The following is a 19,927-nucleotide window of genomic DNA, read 5'->3' as shown; positions in this document are numbered from 1 at the left end:
AAAAAAAACAACCATGCTGCCATGCAACTGCTTTATGCCATCAGTGAATTTATTCTAGTGTCTTTCAGCTTCCCCATTTATCCCCAGGACATACAGTTTGCACGGGAGATAAATAGATAACTGAAAATAGTGATTTTATTCTTCATTTTATTTATTTAACAGCATTTCTTTTGACCTCTGAAATGATCCTTAAGCAGTTCTGTATATACATTCTAGAGCTGGAAGACCCTGCAAAAACAGTGTTTGCAGACATTCATTCATATTCCAAATAGCTGTTCATTCCAACCATTGTTATAGTCATTTTTATTTGCTAGATACAAATATTAGTAACATCCTTCATCAGATGCATAGGAAAGATGCACCAATATGCAGTGCTCAGACCTAGGATTCCAGTGCCAAGGGTTCAATTCCTGGCTCAGACGGAAGATCTCTGTATTGCCTTAGGCACATTTTTTTAATTTCTCCTGTGCCTCAGTTCCCCTCTGTTAAAATGGAAGGGATATTTTTCTACCACACAGGTGTGTTGATGATAAAATCCATCAGTGAGTGTAAGAAGCTCAGATACTGGTGATTGGGACCATATAAGCAGATGGATGAATCTTTGGCTGCATAAGTGCTTGGGAAATTGGTTATTCGTTGTATTAGCATTTGTACTTACATGTGAATGAGTGTATTTATGAATGGACAAGAGTATTTATTATCTGTTGTTCATTCTTTGCTATTCATTATCCTCTTGTTTAAAGACCATTTCAGGCATCCAGTGAAAGATCCGAAACAATGATTAGCTGAAGTAAACAGTCGACAAACAGTCCATACTATTCAGTCCAACCCATTCAGTAGATACAAATAGCTAAGATGCTAGGATGTTCAGAGAGAAAAATAGGCTAAATTAACTGCATACTTTTGTTTGTAAAGAATCTTTCAATCAGCTCTAATAGGAATATTTCATATTTATCTTGTGTAGGCGCCCAGAAGTGGTAGGACCCTATTGTGCTAGGTGCTGCACAGACATAGCTAGCCCATTCAAGCTAACTTGAATCCAGCTAGCACAGGGAACAGTAGCAGGGAACAATGGCTTCAGAATGGCTAGTGAGACAAGTATATACCCAGGGTCTATGGCGGGCATGTACTTCCTGCACTGAAGCCCGCACTGTGCTGTATTTACTGGTATTGTTACTCCTGGATTCAGTCTAGTTCACAGAGGCTAGCCCGTGCACAGTTTTTGCTCTGTAGCAACACCTGTACAGGTAGATACAATCCTTTGTTTAAAACGTAGATGCTTAATATCTAAACATATTTATAAACCACTTGTTAAATCTGTAGAGAATTGTCAAAATCTAATATGTGATGATGATGATAATGTGACTGGTGCCTGTACCTCTCTGTTGTCTTCCCTGCGTTTCTCATCTTCTGACCGAGGAAGCATATGGGTAGCTTTATTTAGCTGTCCTAGGTAGTTATATGGCCCCAGCACCGTCATCTGTGCACCTCACTAGCTTTACTGCATGTATGCCCACAACTCCCTTGTGAGGTAGTACAGTGCCTTATCCCCATTTTACAGATGGGGAACTGAGGCACAGAGAGATCAAGTGACTTGCCCAAGGCCTGTGTCAGAGCAGGGACTTGAACCAGGATCCCAAATTAGTGCTCTAACCACTAGACAAGCCTTCCTCAGACGTATGAGTTCAAAATTAGTGCTCTAGATGGGTGATCAGGGAAAGGGCCCATGGTGATTTATTTATTTGTTAGTTCATTAGATTGTAAATAATACTAAAGACAATTATACAAAGGCTCTAGGAGACCTGACAGTTACATTCCCAATACAGTACTCCTCTCACCCACCTTAAAAAGCAAACATTTAGACAGGAATAATAACTCAGCTCAGCCAGCTCTATAAAAGCCCTTTTCCACCCCCAGGTCCCCACCATTCTGGAAACCTACCCTCAAACCCTCTCAGCTGACTAGATGGTGATGGGAGTCCCATCCTTTGGGACAGTTACAGCTAGACTGGACAAAGCATACACACAAAAATGCCCCATAGGATACAATCCTGCCCTGGTCCCTAGGAGTTAAGGACGCGACCATGCAAAACCTTAGTCACATGAGCAATTATTGAGCCTGGGGTGGACGTATTCCTGGCAGTTTCATCGCATGACATAATCTTTAAGTAAAGATTAATCTTTCATTCCCGGAGACTCCAGGACACTCCTGGGGGGTTGGCCCCCCCTAGTTATGCCTGCAAGTCACCACGTTGACTTCAGTGGACTCTTCGTGTGATTCAGCCAGAGATGGCTAACTAGGTCTTTCCCATCCCTGATTCCTGCAACTCTATGAACATGTGGAAGCAAACGCATGTTGCACCTTTTCCCTTCTGCCTGAGGATGAGCGCTGGAGTTGACTGTTCCATCCCTGTTTTCATTTATCCGCTCATTCCTCCTATCCATCTTCCTCCAACATCAAGTCCTCATTATGCTGAGGAGGAACACAGCGGCCTTTCTTTCCCACGAGGGGCTCTTCCTGACCTCCCTTCCTTCTCCTTGTCTGACAAATTGTGGGAGCTGACCCAGATCTCTATGTCTGTTGGGATAATTCAGTCCAGCCTCCCCGGCAGGCAGCTGTCTCTGCAGTGTTGCTGTAACCGGGTGGGAACAAGTGGCTAGAACATCTAGTGCAAGCATTGGCAGGATCGGGTGCGTGGGATGAGTTTAAATAAGAACCAGCTCTAACCTTTGTCCAAAACTCAAACCAAATCTGTCCGAACTGCTAAGATGGGGGGTGAGTGGTTTTGGAGTAGGGAGCTGGACTGGGATGCAGGAAATCTGGATTCAATTCCTGGTTCTGCAACAGCCTCCCTGAATGACTGGGGGAGGCTTCTTAGTTTCTCTGTACCTCATTTCCCCATCTGTATAGTGGGGAGGAGAAGGAGAACACTTTGTTTCTCCCACCCTTTGTTTAATTAGAACGAAATATCCCTAGAGCAGGAACTGTCTCTGACTATATATACATACCTGCCCAGTGCAGCGGGGCCCTGATCCTGGCTGCAGCCTCTAGACGCTACGGGAACACAAATAATAACTTTTTTTCAAGTTACTTTCCACTTCGCAGGTCCCCTGTGTCTATCTAGCTATGTGGGCCCCAGCACCGTAATTCACAAAGTGCCTCACAAATATTAGGCCCATAGGTGTTGGATGTGAATGGCGTAAAGGCTTCCTGGTGCACAGGCTTTGTGCATGGACTTTCTGCACAGCTGTGAGTTTCCCGCACAGCGATTGGCTGGGCATTCTGGGGTGGAATGCCATGCCACCTGCTCCTGTGTAAGCACATGCTCCATGGCGTGATTCACGTAGAGTCATTGGGACTCTGTCTCCTTGTTCTCCCTGACAGGCCGTGAAGATCACTGCCATGAGGGCAAACGGGAAGGGGAGCAGTGAGGTGGGTTTTCTTTGTGCTTGCTAGACCAGAAAGGGACGGTGTAAAAATGGCACCTCCTCGTTCCACATATCTGCTCTCTGCAAGTCACACCAACTATCTTTATTGAAACAAGCCTATTTTCCTTACCGGTGATCCCTGCAAAGATAGCGCAGCTATGGGAGAGCAAGCTGGGTTCTAATCTGTCCCATGCACATTCAGTGAAATTGGCCACCAAGTCGCAGTTGTGGAATCTCTAGTATCGTTAGGGATACAAGAGGAAGAAAGAAGTTGGGTTGATTCTCGGTTTCCTTGTGATGCCTGTACTGCAGACAGTTAAAAGAATCTTCTTTCCAGTTGGAGCTGCTGTATTTCCACTCGCTTTTCTGACTATAAATCCAAGAGAGGCAATGCGGAATAATACAAGAGGCAAAGTCCCTATCAGCGTTGTCTGTAAAATGAAAAGTGACAACACCCTGCTCAGGCCCTGCCCAAAATTAAATACATTTTTGGAGTAAGAAACGTCATGCAGGGATATTGGAACAGTAATCAACTCCTTGTAACCTTTCACTTCTCTATATCACACTGATGACATTGTGTTAGGGTAGAGATCCTAAATGTCTTTATCGGATGCAAAATACTGCCTGCAGTGATCTCAATTTTGCTCCCAGGTCCTATGCATCTTCAGTGAAATAAGGGAATTCACTGTGTGGGATCCTCCGGCAGTGGATGGATGAATGAACCCAAGGGACCTTTTACCTCTTTATAAAAGAGGCAGACTCTGGACATGCATGTCCATCTGCTTCCAGGCACATTGCGCAGCCCCTTTTCTAAGTGCCAGACAGCTTGTCCTAAAGGAAGATACTAGTTAAGCAGTTCTGTCCAAGCCCATCCCGATGACCTATGGATGGGAACAATGCCACAGCAGGCAGACCGACAGCTTCAAGACTGCTTCCTCTTTTCCCCCAACCATGGTCTGATTTTAGCAGCTATGGCCTTCACCCTGGGCTTAACATGGTGGTAACAGGATCTTCTGGCAGGAGAATCTTTAGTGGCTGATAAAACCTCAACTGTTGTGAAGTGAAAGCAGGTTCCCTTTGAAGTGTTAGATGCTTCAGCCTGTATATTTTAACTACCAATAAAATGATTTTTAAGCATAAAGCCTTGAGCCACCTTTAAGAGGGGGAGGGAAAGAGTTGCTAACGTCATTAGCTGGAATGTATCTTCTTTTTTTTTTCCGTGGCTTATAAATAAAGGGCAGAATCAACCTGTTTCAGCCATGAAATGTCCTTTCCTCTGCAAAGGAAGATAAACCCTACAAATTCCTTTGTGGATGGTTTCAGCTGTTTTGTTTGTTTGTTTTTGTTTTAAAGACTTTAATATCATTCACTAGCCAGCCTCAGCTAGGAATCACCAGTGTGCAGTTGTGAAGCTTCTTTGGTGCGCATGTGTTTCTTGTTATAATTACTATTTATTATTTGGTTTCCATCAGGGCCTAAAGACCCCAGCTACTGGGATCTCATTGTGCTAGGTGCTGTACATACACACAGTAAGAGACAGCCCCTGCCCCAAAGAGCTTACAGTCTAAATAAATGAAACAAAGAGCAGGGCAAAGGAAGTCATATTACCCTCATTTTAAAGACTCCCACTGACTGCAGATCAGATGCTAAGTGATTTCCCCCAGGTCACACAGGGAGCCTAGGACGGAGCTGATCTCTTGAGTGCTCGTCTAGTACCTTAGCTACAAGACTGTCCTTCCTCTCCAACTACGTGCACTTGCTAGTTTGAAATGTGAAATGCATCTGTACAATGCAGCAGACAGAGTAAACAAAAAATAACCTTTGGCCACCCTGATCAATTGTATTGCACTGCAAAGGGCTATGTCAGGTCTCCATATCAAGAAGACAAGGTCTGTTCAGAAATCAGCAGAAACAAAACACGGGGTGCAAGAGGGTGTTGAGAGACAACACTGGGGAGCAGATCAGTGTGGGATGGACTGGAGGAAGAGGAGGTTTTTAAGGCTTCTAAGGGTTGGACTAGATGATCTCCTGAGGTCCCTTCCAACCCTAATCTTCTATGATTCTAAGGAGGGATCTTAGGGAGAAAAGGAAGGGTCTTTGGTGACAAGATAGGAGGTTAGTGATTCTTCCAAGTGTGGGTGGGTGAGATGAATGAAATGTGCAAAGATGAGAGCGGGGGAAGGAGCAGTAAGAGTAGAAACATAAGCAGGTGCGCGCTTAGGTAAGACCTGATCCTTCTAGCATTGACGTCAGGGGTTGAATTTCCAATGATTGTACAGTATTAGGCCAACAGAGCCTTGAAGGGTTGGGGGTGGGGAGGACTTGAATGGGATTCCCAAGCCCTCACAATATTTGCACAGTTGTAAGCTCTCTGGTTGACTCGCCGACACTGCTGCAGCAGGGAGTCTTGTGTTTCAATTTTGATCTTGTGTGTGTGTGCACACGCATGTGCGTATGAGAGTGAAGACAATAACCTTACGTGATGTAACATAATACAATGCAAATCTCTCCAAAATTGCATTTTGATCATATGTTAGCCAGTCCCCCAGACAAAATCACCCGAGGGGGAACCGGAGTATTTGTGGGTAGGTTGCTTACGCATCCCACTCCATGTGTTTCTCCTAAAACTCCTAATCCAGAGTGGATTTGCCGGCATCTGGCTCTTAGTGATAAAAAGGAACTTTCCCACCCTGTCCAACTTCAGAAAAGTGTCAGAATTCAATGAAGTGGCTTTTTGCTCCCTTGGAGTGCAAACTCGCTTTCTCTTCTGATTCTGAGTTCTTGAGCGATTGACTAGATTTTTACCAAGACAGCTTTCCTCCTGCATCATCTTCATCTCTTCACCGGCTCCAGCTCTGGGTTTGAACTGAAGCACTTCCAGTCAGGGACCTTGTCTTCTTCTTTGTCTGCCCCCTAACACAGCTAACCAATTACTCTGAATTTTCTTGGCTCATCATCAACTGTTGCAGTAGGAGCAGGTGATGTCAAAAGCAGAGGAAAGATGCCCTGTTAGCATGAATGATTAGGATTTTGTGGGGGGAGGGAGGGAGAGGAGAGTACAACCAGGGAAAAGAATAGGAGCATCTACTTGGTACGACCAGTGGAAAATTAAATGTTAAATTATTAGTATTATTTATTATTTGCATTACCATAGTCATGGGCCAGGACCCCACTGTGCTAGGTGCTGTACAAACACAGAAAAAAAGGACAATCCCTGCTCCAAAGAGCTTACAAAGTGTTATGAATCTTGTTATAAACTCATCTCCATGACCCTCAACTTGGTCCTTGATTTACCAGGTCATGCTTGGGAATGGATGCAAAAAACTGTACATGGGGAATCTAAGTAGAGTGGATTATTGTGATTAAAGCAAGGAATTGGAAGTCAAGATTCCTGGGTTGTGTTTTCAGCTCCATCACTGACTTACTGCGTTGCACTGGATAAATCACATAATAGCTCTGTGTCTCAGTTTACCGATCTATAATATGGGTATAATAACAATATCATAGTGGAGTTGTAAGTAATGCAGAAATTTGCCCATGAATTAAACACTCAATGCACAACTGACTGTGGAACTCATTGCCACAAGATTTCACTCAGAAGCAGGATTCAGAAAAGAATGAGATATGTGTATGGCTAACAAGAATAACCAGATTTAGAATAGTAAATATTTTTTTAAAACAAGACCTTTAGAGGAGCTATAAAACCTCAAGCTTCAGGGCATAAGGCAGTCTCTAAATATAGGAAGAAATTTGCACTGGGAGAAGATTATCTCCTAACTACAATTGCAAAGATTCTTCCTCTGAGGTTGGTGCTGGCCACTGCTGGAATTAGCATACTGTACTAGATGGACCCATGTTCCACTATTGCAATTCCTATGTTGCTCAATCAATTAATTTCATCCATGTTTGCACCCCATTTGTGTCTGCTTTGCAGTCAAGTCTCACTAGCGTGAATATGCACCAAAAATTAATGTTAATCTTCCACGCTCCAACATCCAAAGAAAGCAAACTTAAAGTTCACTTTCTGCAAGCATCCTTGGCTGTCGGAGTTACGCTCATCCAGTCAAGAAGCAGAAAAAATACAACCTGATTTATATAACCGATCACAACAAAGCAGCGCAAGCCATGCCGTAAATGAGATGGGGGGGGGGGGGGGGGAATTCATTGATTATTTTAAAATAACAAATAACTGCCCAAAAAATCACGAGCTCGCATGAATGTCCCACAAAGAGAAAAAGAAATTAAATTCTTTTGATAAATGACAGAGTGTGGGTTATTATTATTTGTATTTCAATAGCACTTAGCGGCCACAAAGGGAGAGCCAGGCCTCCCCGCTACTCACAGAACAGACATAGTAAAAGACAATCTTTGCCATAGAGAACCTGTGCTCTAATTAAACAAGGCAGACAACGGGTGGGAGGAGGCACATCATTTACCCAGTGCCATGCAGTAGGTGAATAGCAGACCCAGATTGCCTGGCTCTAGTCCAATGCCTTAGCCATTAGACCACACTGAATCTTAGTTGGTCACTTGGGGCTTGTCTACACAGGTAAGTTATACCAGTATCAACTAAGGCGTGAATTTAAACAGCTATAGTTATACCAGTGTAACTCCCATGTGGGCACTCTTATTCCAGAATAAAAGTGCCTTTTTTCAGTTTAGTTTGTCTCTTTGGAAGGCATTTATGCTAAACTGGAAAAAGTCACTCTTATTCCAGAATAAGTGTGTCAACATGGAGATTTATACCAGTATGACTGTAGTATAACTGGTAACACTTCCCCATGGAGATACGCCCTTAGCGTTAGTTGTAGCTGAATTGTTTGTAAAGTGCTTTGAGATCCTCAGATGAAAGGTGCTCTGGGAGTAGGGCGGGTTGGGTATTTTCTGACAAAACGTATTTTCATTGGTAAATGACAGTTGGTCAAAACTGAAGCTGTGGGCGCGAAAGGGGTGGGTTTCTCTGAATTATTTTACTAAAAAAAAAATTGGAAAATAAAGTTTAAAATTCGTCAAAGCAGTCTGACATTTTCAAAATGAAAAATTCCAGTTTTCTAGCTCAAAATGGCTTTTTGTTTCAAAAATACAAAACGGTCAAAACTGAAATGAAATCTTTCCAAATGATTGAAATGAAATGTTTGGATTGGCCCAACCCAAAGTGTGTGTGGGATTTACAATTTGTGAAAATGTTTGACATTTTGACTGTTCAGCTCTTCTTCATCTCAGAAATGTTTGCGGGACAGGGAACTGCTTTCCCTCCAGCTGTGTACAGAAGTGCAAAATATTTATAATTTGGCACACCCACTTTACACGGATGCAAAAGACTGCGTGAAGAACAGGGCGATGGAGGATCGGCACACCTTCTTTTTCACAGTGATGATCCAGGGTGCACCTGTACTGACCTTTCCTCCATATATGTCAGCAGCAGGGCTTGAATCTGAAACCTTCAGTGCCACACCACTTGAGCGACAGGATTTGTTAGAGGATAGCAATAGTAGGCTGTTATCCACTAGAGTATGTGATAGACAGCTTGCCAGCGTGTTACAAACATATACACCCCTGAGTTTTTTCCCTTTGTCTTGACTGCTCATATTGATTGTACATCCATTGGACCTCCCCATCCCTTCACAGAGTCATAGATTTTAAAGCCAGAAAGTCCATTATGACCATCTAGACTGACCTCCTGCATAACAGGACAGGGAATCTCCACAGGGATTCCTGCAACAAGCCCATATCCTTCCTTTTGCAGCCAGCAATTCTCCCCTGCCCTTGGGCCTCAGCCTTGCTCCCCAGATATGAGTCCATATGCTTGCCTTCGTTGAAAATCTTGCACGGTCACCATAACCTCCCGAAGCCACTGTGGCCTGGCATACACCCCAGTCATTAGCAGAGCGCAGGCACTTGGAGATATCCAGCAACGCTTAAAACGGGAAAAGCATAAAGACAACTTGTTTCCCGCCTCCCCCCAGGAATTCAACTGATCGGAGGTGACACAAAGTAGCCCATGAGGAACTGTACTCATCAGGGGCTTGTTCCAAAACTCATGGAAAACCCCCCCGGTTGATTTCAAAGGGCTAACTCGGGCCCTACGTTAAAGGAGAATCAGACCCAGAGTCTTCACTACAGGCACAAAAGAGAGGTTTGCTTTGGTTCACCAAAACAGAGGGTGCTCTTGGGAACTATCTCCCCTCCCCTCATCACCCCAGCTCCTAATCTGTCACTGAGCAGCCTGAAAGCCTGATGGAGGAGATTTTTTTCCCCCTGAATGCTTTTCACTCTTGATTTTTGCTCCATTTTTTCTCGTTGCTGTGAAATTTAATCATGTTTTCTAGCCCTTTAGGCCTCACAGAGTCCAGCAGCTGCATTCTCATCTGGCTTGAAAGCTTATCCACATACTTCTCAACCCCAAACAGGGATCGGTCCTCAGAGCCTTGCCGATTAAATAAAATAAACCAACCCCTAGAAACGGCTCGGGCAGCCCTTCACACTGTCGTGGAGGGAGATTGCGTGTGATAAAACACCTTAGGGCAGATGTATGCATTTAGAAAATCTCTCTTGAGTCTCACAGGTAAAACAGGACGATAGGGCGCTGGAAGCCCAGGTTTGCACATGCAAAAATACTGGCCTTGTTTTAATGCACAGTGACTTAGACTGGCTGCAGCGCATGTCGCAGTGAGTCCGTGTGCTGGGACGCTGACCATGCTGATGTGTTGCAGTTCAGAGAAGCTAGGAGAACTCTGTATTCCTTCTGGTCTGGTTTTGTCTTTTTAGCTTGTCAAACATAGGAGCTGTGACGCTAGTCCATCTATTTATCCTCTCTTCCAGCGCAGCCATGTTGCCATGATGGTAACTTAATCCTACAGCATAATCATAGGTGCCAGATAATGAGGCAGATGGCAGCAGGGCGGCTACTTTATAGGGGCCTCTTGGAACACACAGGCTTAGTAATTATTCTTTCGCTCACGTTGATACTTGTATGGGCCCCCCCACCATAGTATCTGAGCACGTCACAATGTTTAAGGTACTTATTCTCACCTCACCCTTCTGCTATTATCCCCATTTTAGAGATGGGGAACTGAGGCACAGACAGACTTGCCCAAGATCACACAGGAAGCATTAGCCACTGGACCATTCTCTCTCTCTCTCTCTCTCCCACTATGCTTCCTCTGGTTTTATGATCGATACTGACCGGGAAATGCGTGGGAAATCAAGGTGAAACACGCCAGTCTCTGCAAAGGATGGAACTCGGTGCAATTCACCCTTTCTCTTTCCTCTCTGCAATCATAGGTGTGGTTCAGTAACCGAAGAGCCAGGTGGCGCAAGCAAGCAGGAGCCAATCAGCTGGCAGCTTTTAATCACCTGTTGCCAGGGGGCTTTCCGCCGACTGGAATGCCGACTCTCCCCCCCTATCAGCTGCCAGATTCCACCTACCCAACCACGACCATTTCCCAAGGTGAGCACCAACTACCAGAGTAAACGGGTTAGTTATTTCTTGGTCTGGTCTCATCTGTTATTCCATCCCCTCCCCCAGACCTCCCTACATTCTGGGTTCCCATCACTATCTTCCTATTGGAGCTTATTCAGGCGACTCGATCTGCAGAACTAGGGAGACTGAGAAATCCAAATGGAGAAAAATCTATAATCATCTGGCCTAGAGACCTACCTGCAGGAGGGAGGCTGGTACTGTAAAAAAGAGAGCAGTCCTGAGATCAGGAGCCAGGGGGCCTGGTGGAGAACAGAGCTCCAGCTTGGCATAACTGCAGGGAATGAGTTTATACTGGTTGCATCTCAGACGCACACACAGCATTCTGAGAAGTTCAAAACCTGCCAGATAATTTCCCCATTTGTGCTCATGTGTGACCCAGGCCTGGGACAGCAGGGTTGGTGGCGGGGCAGGACAGAGGTGCATCGGCAGAGCTGGGTGGGGAGCCAAGGACTGGATTAGCAGAGGTGCCGGGCGGGACTCAGGTGCTTTGGCAGAGGTAGAAAGGCAGTGCTGAAGGCAGAGGGAGCTGTGGGACAGGACAGAGGTGCATCGCCGGAGCTGGGTGAGGGAACGCTGGCATAACGTCGGGTGCTGGCCAGGATTCTCAGATCCTCATTGGTCAGTGAACATTACGTTCAGTCACAGTTTGGGGTAAAATAAGGAACAGAGGAAACAATACTGAAATGCCTCTTTAGTTTGTGCCAGCTCCCTCTCTCCTGGCTGTTATCCTGAGCCCCACTGGCTGGGGATACAGATGGGGCCTGTGGTCAGCTCTCAGTAATGTTTCCCTGTGCATGCTTTCTTCACAGACGGGGGCAGCACCGTGCACAGACCCCAGCCCCTGCCGCCATCCACCATGCACCAGGGAGGGCTGGCAGCTGCCGCCGCCGCTGATACCAGTTCTGCCTATGGGGCCCGACACAGTTTCTCCAGCTACTCGGACAGTTTCATGAACCCGGCAGCTCCCGCCAATCACATGAACCCCGTCAGCAACGGCCTCTCTCCACAGGTACACGGTGCTCTTCCGTTCTTCTTCTCCAAGCCAGGAGCCTGGGGCCAGCTCAGCTCCGATGGGAAAGGGCAGGTTCTAGGCTATTGCTGTCTGTCACTGTTACTGAAAGAGTCATTGTCGCATGCTTCGGGGAGCCCAGATCTGTCTGTCTGTCTATCTGTCCATCCATCCATCTTGAGCTCATTGCCGTAGCATCTGAGCATCTGCATCCCGTAACGAGGCTCAGACCCTGGGTTTGAGATGTCACAGTCTGTTCCCAAATATCGGGAGTCTCGTTTGAGCCGCTGAGTTAAGGGTTGGCTGGAACAAGACAGGGGAGGTTGTTCCAACCCATTACGGAGGGGGGCCCGGCGCTGACGTTCCCATGCTGACCAGGGTCTGAACTTCCTTTAAAGTTAGGGATGTCTGGACCTGGGCTTTTGGTTCAGTCTCTACCAGGAACTAATCGTGATGTAATTGGTTTTGTTTATGACCCCATCCCCATCATAAATAAGAAGAGCCTCATGAACCGCACAAGAGAAAACACACCGTCCCCATATATTTGTTCAGATAAAAGAACAGCGCACATCTGTACTGAACTTCCCAGGCCAAACACACACCTGGTGCAACACCAGCAATTTCAAACTCCCTGCCTGAGCTCAGTCTACAATGTAGGATTCCTGACAACCAGTTAGGACCACGAGAGTCTAGACTAAGCCGCCTTCCTAAAAGCAGCGGTCATGGGTTCTCCCTGGATGTTAGTGTGCACACACAGCTTTCAAGGGCAGTGGCTAATGGAGAAGCAGCCCTGGGCAATGTGTAGCCACTAAGTGCTGCATCAGCAGCAGGCTTGTGGGACCCAGACAGCAGAAGGCAGGAAGTAAGTGTGTGGTAAGGTTCAAAAATTCATAGGGCTGGAGCCACAGCTGGTGAGCTCCATTGACGTCAATGGAGTTGTAAGGATTTACACCAGCTGAGAATTTGGCCCTCATAGTGTCTCCAACCTCTAACATTGGATCACCTGGGATATTAACTCTAATTTTCTGTCAATCCAACATACCCTCAGCCTTGTCACGTGGACCATTTAATTCTCTCCTTCTCTTGCTGGTCATACTTTGGCTTCCAAATGCACATTTACTTTTCGCTGTAATAAGTTCATATGTAATTATCATATGTTAATGGGTAACAATAATGACTTGTACTCCTGCAGCATCTATTATCCTGAAGGATCCCAAAGCGCTTTGCGGTCTTGCTTTTGCCCGCCATTAAAATACAGTGACCTGGGAGCTAAAATGTGGCTATTTAAGAGCTTGTCTACACAGTGGAGTAACACACACTACAGGTGTGATGTCTAAAATGCACCAATGTGTTGCATATTAACTAGTCCGTGTAGACCCTGCTGAGGAACACTAAAAGCTCCCAAGTGTGTTTTAACATAGTACCGTGTCATACAGTAAAAGGGGGTTCAGCCACATTGTTTAAGACAGGAAGTGCAGAATAATGTAATTGAAACTACTGGGAGATTTTTGGTAGGCATTTGAAATGAAAAGGCTGGAACTGTTTAGTTTAGAGAAGAGGCCAATAAAAAGGGACATAATAGAGGTCTATAAAACAGTTACTGGTCTAGAGAAAGTAAATATAGTACAAGAATAAGGGGTTGTTCAGTGAAACAGTGCAACACGATTAAAACTGATACAGGAAAAAGCTTTTAACACAATGCATAATTAATAGGGCTGGTTGGAAAAACTTTGACTGAACCCTTTTCCATTGGATAATGCAGCTCTGTCAAAATTTTGTTGATTTCACTGAAATTTAATTTAAGAGAAAAACAGCAACAACAACAAAGTTCCAACAATGCTAAAATGTCCCAGTTCCTAGAGTCCAAGATTCCAAAGTCAGAAGGAACCACTGTGATGATCTAGTCTGACCTTCTGTGTTACACAGATCAGCAAACTTCCCCCTTTTTCAACATTTTTGGAACTAAATGTTTTGATTTTTTTTGTTCAGAATGTCTTGGTGTTTTGTTTTGAAACAATCTTTCATTTCACATTTTTTAAATTATATTATATATTAGAATGTATTTATAAAAAGCCAAAATCTAAATGAAAATATTTCAATTGATCCAAAACAATATTTTTTTTCCAAATTTTCCATCATGGAGAATTTTGAAATGTTCAGGATAGAACTCAGATCCTTCTGCTCCGAAACCCAGACCTCTGCCACTTGAGAATCTCCATTAGTGGTCACCAGTACAAGGCCTATGACACACAACTCTGAATCTACCCAGTACAGGAAAGCAGTGCACATATACACTAGCTAGTTCATTACAATTACATTTGAGGTCTGATCAGTGCTTGGTTGACAGAGCTCCTAGGGAAGTCCATGACTAAGCACAATGTTTCCGCCTTCTTGACAAGACATAAAACTGAGTATCCAACCACTCATGACCATGGAAGAGTCCCCGTGGTGCTTTGGCCATGTTGCATACTAGCTGAACTGCAACTCGAGTAATTACATTCTGTCTGATTACATACCCCTGTAGTTTTAATTAGATGTCCCTTCTAACCTGTCATTGGTGGGCTTCCACCCCAGATGTAGGTGCTATGCAATGATGTGTGAAGACATCCCTGTGTAGCAACTTGGGATCTTTTAGGATGGAAGCAGCTATTAAAATATAAGAGATTCTGGATTTATTGCAAATGTTTCTGATCAGTGTATATCTATTTGCTATGTCCACAATGAATGAACAATAAGAATGATAATCAAGATGGCTTGTTAGCTCCTAGGGAATCGTGTCTGTAAGGATAGTGGGGCATTTTCCTTTCCCATCTATCTGTCTCTGATACAACGCAACTAGCTCTGGATGATGCAGGTAGAAAATGATCTGTCATTGTATTGGTCTAGCTAAAGGGGCCAGGCTGGGGAAACAGGGGAGATGGCCAACCTAGCTTGGTGATGATCTTGGCCAGCATCTCTTGGTTATCTAGGGAATAAGGCTATATGAAGTATTCGACACTCAGCTAAATGGACATGTTTAATTGTTTCACAGAAATATGAAACTAAAATGTTTGTATTGTTTCCGCAGCAAAACCCCTCTCCTCTAATTTTCCTTTACAAGACAATTGCTCTATCTATCTACCTACCTATCTCTTTGTAGTGGTGCTCACCAGTGTAATATGGAGCGAGGGGATACTTTAGATTGGTTTCATTTGAGCACTTGGCAACTTACATGTCCTGTAATGATATTGTGGAGGCCCTAAATGTTCTTTCTGAGTCCTTCGAAGTGTTCTGCAAACCCATCAAGTCCACCTGCAGAGATCAAGACGACTCCAGAAATATCAGGAGTAGTGGGGAATCTCAGACACCGCCCCCCTTGTGTTTGTTGGTTTTGTTTTCTCAGGGCTTTGGGTGGCTTTCACTCTGTGTGTCACATTCATCCCCAGCGCAATTCCACCAGTGGTGTACCGAGGGAGGTATGGGGGGCCAGGCCCCGGGCACCGGTCTGCGGAGGGCCGCCGGGCTGGCCCTTCATGACACACAGGAGGTGGGGGACACAGGAGGCTCTGAGGGGGCGCCTCTCCCCCACGTGTTGTGAAGGGCCAGCTCAACCCCCCCCCCAAGGTCAGGGGTGAGGCCACCCCTGTCCAAGCTGGCGCCGAGCTGTGGGGCTGGAGCAGGAGGTGGGCACCCCGCAGTGAGTAAGTGTGGGGAAGGGGGGGGGTGGAGCCACGCCTGCATTTACACCCCCCAGGCCTCACACACACCCCCAGGTACAGACCCCCCCTTCCCAGGGCTTCTGGGGGGAGGCGATGGGAACCTTTCTATCCTGCAGGGGGGGCGGCACATGAGACCTGGGGGGTGCTTGGTCCTCGGGCGTTGGAGACCCTCGGTACGCCACTGAACTCCACTGACTTCAGCACAGAGTGCTCACGTGGCTAAGCTTGGGACTCGGGTTTCCCCCTGGCTCTGCCACCATTTCTTGGGAAAGTGACATCAGCACTTTGTGCCTCGGTTTCCCCATCAGTAAAATGAGGATAACGCCAGGAAGCAATCTCTGAGGGGCTTAACATCTCCGATGTGCTTTGAGATCCACCCGTGGCCAGCATAGCAGAAGTGTAGCGCTGCCTTAATGGCGTTTCTGGAGAGAGGTTTGAGCCCCAGATCTCACGCACCGAAGTTGCATTTGTCAGTGATTTTGAGGTTCATGCACCTTCCCTTTCTGAGGGGGCGAGCAGGGGGCAGGGTCGCCCTCATGCATGGGCTGCTTCTGCTCCTTATTTCACCTCAGGTGTCTGGCTTTCCACGTTGCATTTGAGTGCATGGTTCCTGAAGGTGACCTTTGCTGATCACGCCAGGCCATGTAGCTAATTCAACCTGCCAGTTGTATTTCCTTCACGTTGTTTTCCTGTTCGTGAAGCTGACCCTTCTTTTGGCCTCCCGGTGCAAGGGTTCTCCTGTGACAGCCCACAGGCTGAAAGCTCGAAGGGGCACAGCATGGCACGTACAGGCCGGGAGGGAACCCGAGCAGGTCTGCCAACTTACCGTGGCCCTCCATTCCCAGCAGCACGGGGAGGCCTTGCAAACAGCTGAGTCCATGGTGCTGTCCCCAGCCCCAAACGCACACCCCTCCTGGTACCCTGCCTGAATCTGTCCGACGGCCTGACACCTAATTCAGGGTTTCTCCATGACCGGTCTGTGGACTGGCGCTGCTCCCTGAGATCTCCCTGACACCGTTTAGGAAGGCAGCAAGCCGGGCTCTGGTTTCTGCCCTCCTGACCCATACCCCTATGGGTTGCCTGCTGCTGCCTGTGGCCACCTCCCTCTAGAAGCAGCCTCCATTTTTTAAGCATGTTTTCCCCCAGATGCACCGTCATTTTCAATACATAGAATGGGGGGTGGGGGTGGAGAGACACCCTCGAGCCCCTCGCCACCACCCACTGCGCTGCACTGCCTGCTGAAGGATGGACTCAGCATCCTGTCCTGAAAAGGAGAAGAGAAGCAGAAGCCAGACGGGAAGGACTTTCTCTTCCATTCCCTGCCTTTGTCAAGGCTCCCTGTTTGCTAGAATAACCATCTCCTGCAGAGCCTCCCGCCAGCACAAGGAGTGGGTGGGCGGAGAGGGAAGGGGGCAGTGGACAGGTGACTGAGATCCTCTGACCCCCACCTGCCCTCCATCATCCTTGGGGGCATTTGAGGTCTGGGCATCATGATCTCTTGTCTACATCACCCGAGGAGCCAATCTAGGGCCCAATCCTGCTCCCACGGCAGTCCACCATGCCATTTCTATTGGTTTCCATGGTGCAGAATCCAGCTCAGGCATGGACCAAAAGCATCCAGTCCATAAGTGGGCTGATGCTGGTGGAAGGATGGGTTTAGCTGACTGAGTCCTTTTTGGGAAGCCTGGCGGTTGGGAGGGACATGGTGCCGGCTGGCGAGGGGAGTTAGCAGCACAGCGACTGGCTCCGGAGAGACAGTCCTCGCTCGTTCAGTGACATGAAACCTTTCTGTCTGGTTCCTTTTCTTTCTTTCTTTCTTTTTGTCGGAGACACTGTGCCTATAATAAGCATTTAAAATTAGTCTTGCTGGGCTGGGGGAGGAGAAGAGGGGAGGGGGCAAGATTTGGATGGTGGGGGGTTAAATAGCAAAGAATTAGAAAAAAAATCTGATGCAAATCACTAGTAGAGAGAAAATTATGTGCAATTACCCAAGCGCTACTGGGCAGCCTTGCCCACCCCAACCAACAAGATCTCATTAACAAGCAGAAAATAAGATTGAAATGGTGTGTAAAAGAGCTGAAAAATGAATTTGAATGCTGCATTTGTCCACAATTACCCCCTCGTTCACACATATTTTATTGCAATTTTTTTATTATTCTTAATCTTTCCATCCCTCAAAGCAGATTGGGAACATCCTGGCATTACAGTTGCTGAGGGAGGAAGCATTAAGGATTTCCCGTTTCCCTGAAAGGAGACCCTTCTCTCACTCGAATTTTAAAGGGTTGGTTTTGGAAGGATAAGGATTCATTTCTCTGGCTTATCTTAGTGTAGAAACATGTTCTTTTAATAGTCTTTAACCTCTGATGCTCTTCGGTGCCATCCCACACAGGCTTTTTTCTTTCTTTCCCACTTTTCTCCTGGTTTCTTCTACATCCCTTTTCTGTCTTTTCTTTCTTTTAACCCGCTGTCCCATTCTTCCTTTCCCCTACTTTCCCTTCCCTCCTGTCCATTATCCAGCTTTGAATTCATGCTGCAGCCCCCGCCCCCCCGCTCAGCTATTATGCCTGGTATTTATCTCCTGTGTCTCTGGGGGAACATTATTCTCCTGGACTAGCTGAGGATTCTCTGATGCACAGGCCATCACATGCCTGGCACCATCCACCAGACCCCTTCAAAAGCGGCTGCCAGTCCTGTGGGTTTTTTTATGTGGGAGCTGGGAGCATGTGCACGTCCCATCAGGACCCTGCATGTTGTGGAGTGTGTGAGTGTGATCAAATCAATGTCCTTTTGATTGGGGGGAACTGAAACCCTCTTTTCGCCCCCTTGGAGAGGCTGGCTTTACTGATCTCTTTGGCGTTTTCCATTGCTCAGTATCAAATGCTGCTCTGTCTCTGTACATTTTTAACCTACGTGGCCCTGCAAAGCCTTTTTCCCCCCCTCTACTAAAGTTTTTTACCAAACAAAGCCATCTGCTCTTGTCAATTAGACGCCTCAGCTGCAGGCAATGAGAAAAGGGGAGAACGGAACATTTTTCTCATGTGAAAATAGACACATATTTATTTGACTGCTTTCTAATTACTTTGTTTATAGGGGCAAAGGAGTGGGGGAAGGAGTCATATGTGGGGGGAGTCTGAGATGCTGTTGCAACTCTTACATGTTTTCTTTCAATGTTTCCCATATGATCAAACCAGATATATTCCCCATAGATCCATTCAGTGTTATTGCCTCTCTATATAGTCATAGGTGCTGGAGCTAGGGGTGTGAGGGGTGCTGTCGCACCCCTGGCTTGAGGTGGTTTCCATCATAGACAGGGTTTACAGTTTGGTTCAATGGCTGTCAGCACTCTCACTATAAAAATTGTTCCAGTGCCCCTGTATATATTATGTATGTGACCCATGCAAACGGCGGCCCCGATTCTGCAAAAAGCTTCCAAACAAGAGTAAAGTGACACCGTGTGAGTAGAAGCATGCGAAAGCATTTGCAGAGGCTGGCCCTGCATCTCCTATCATACCCAAGAATTATTAGGTGTGAAACTACAGCCAAGATTTCAAAAGCTGCCTAAAGGATTTAGATGCAAAAAAAACACCTGGAAACAGCGTGCCCAAATCCTGTAGATAGCTTTGATAAGCTCACCCTAAAATATTACTTTAAATATATTCAGAATAATGTGACCTATAACATTATATAGATATAACTTATGCACATACATATATATGTCCTGATTCTCTGTTATGTTACGCTGGCAGAGTAAAGATGCCTTAGTGTAAATGAGGAACAGGTATACACACACACACACACACACACACAGGGGTGCATGTGTACACAGAGTGAGAGAGAGAGTTTTGAGGTACTATTGAGACACACAAGCATTAGGAACGCCAAACTGTTTCAGAGAAAATAGGCTTGATCCTCAGGCATTGAATGCAATGGGTGCTTTGCCATTGACTTTGATGGGCACAGGATCAGGCCCATCATTTCCATGTCACACGTAAATCTAAGTAGCAAGAAAAAGGCAAAAGAAAAGGAGAGAGAGAGAGAAAAGGAGAAGAGAAAGAGGGAGGAAATAAAGGAAGGGGAACAACGGAAGAAGAAAAAAGAGATGAAGGGGAGAAGAGAAAAAGGCCCCATTACAGTCTTCATACGACCCATGATTACTCCTAGTTCCTGTAGATCCTTTTAATCATATACCTCAGCCTAGTTCTTAATATCCAAATGTCTGACTCATACAGATCTATGACCTGCCCAGTACATTTCAACTATAACTCCCTCTAGTAGATCTTGGGTATGACATGAAGCCGGGCCAAGATAG

General features: G+C 46.0%; 1 protein-coding gene across 4 annotated transcripts in view; it reads left to right on the top strand.

The window, feature by feature from the left end:
- The window catches only part of PAX7 (paired box 7), a 128,572-nt gene that overhangs the window by 70,355 nt on the left and 38,290 nt on the right, over nt 1–19,927 (top strand). For 3 of the 4 annotated variants that reach the window (XM_067566910.1, XM_067566911.1, XM_067566908.1), the window contains exons 6-7: nt 10,713–10,878; nt 11,721–11,920. In XM_067566910.1, coding sequence (XP_067423011.1) covers nt 10,713–10,878; nt 11,721–11,920 — 366 coding nt within the window. Of the gene's footprint in view, nt 1–10,712; nt 10,879–11,720; nt 11,928–19,927 lie in introns of all 4 variants that reach the window. The other variant, XM_067566909.1, reaches the window with a different exon arrangement.

Source organism: Emydura macquarii, unplaced genomic scaffold (assembly GCF_026122565.2).
Source record: "Emydura macquarii macquarii isolate MOO-44397 ecotype Brisbane River unplaced genomic scaffold, CSIRO-AGI_Emac_v2 contig_2768, whole genome shotgun sequence".
NCBI classification, from domain to species: Eukaryota; Metazoa; Chordata; order Testudines; family Chelidae; genus Emydura; species Emydura macquarii.
Note: the sequence above shows the minus strand (reverse complement) of the source record. Positions and strands in the feature narration are given on the sequence as shown.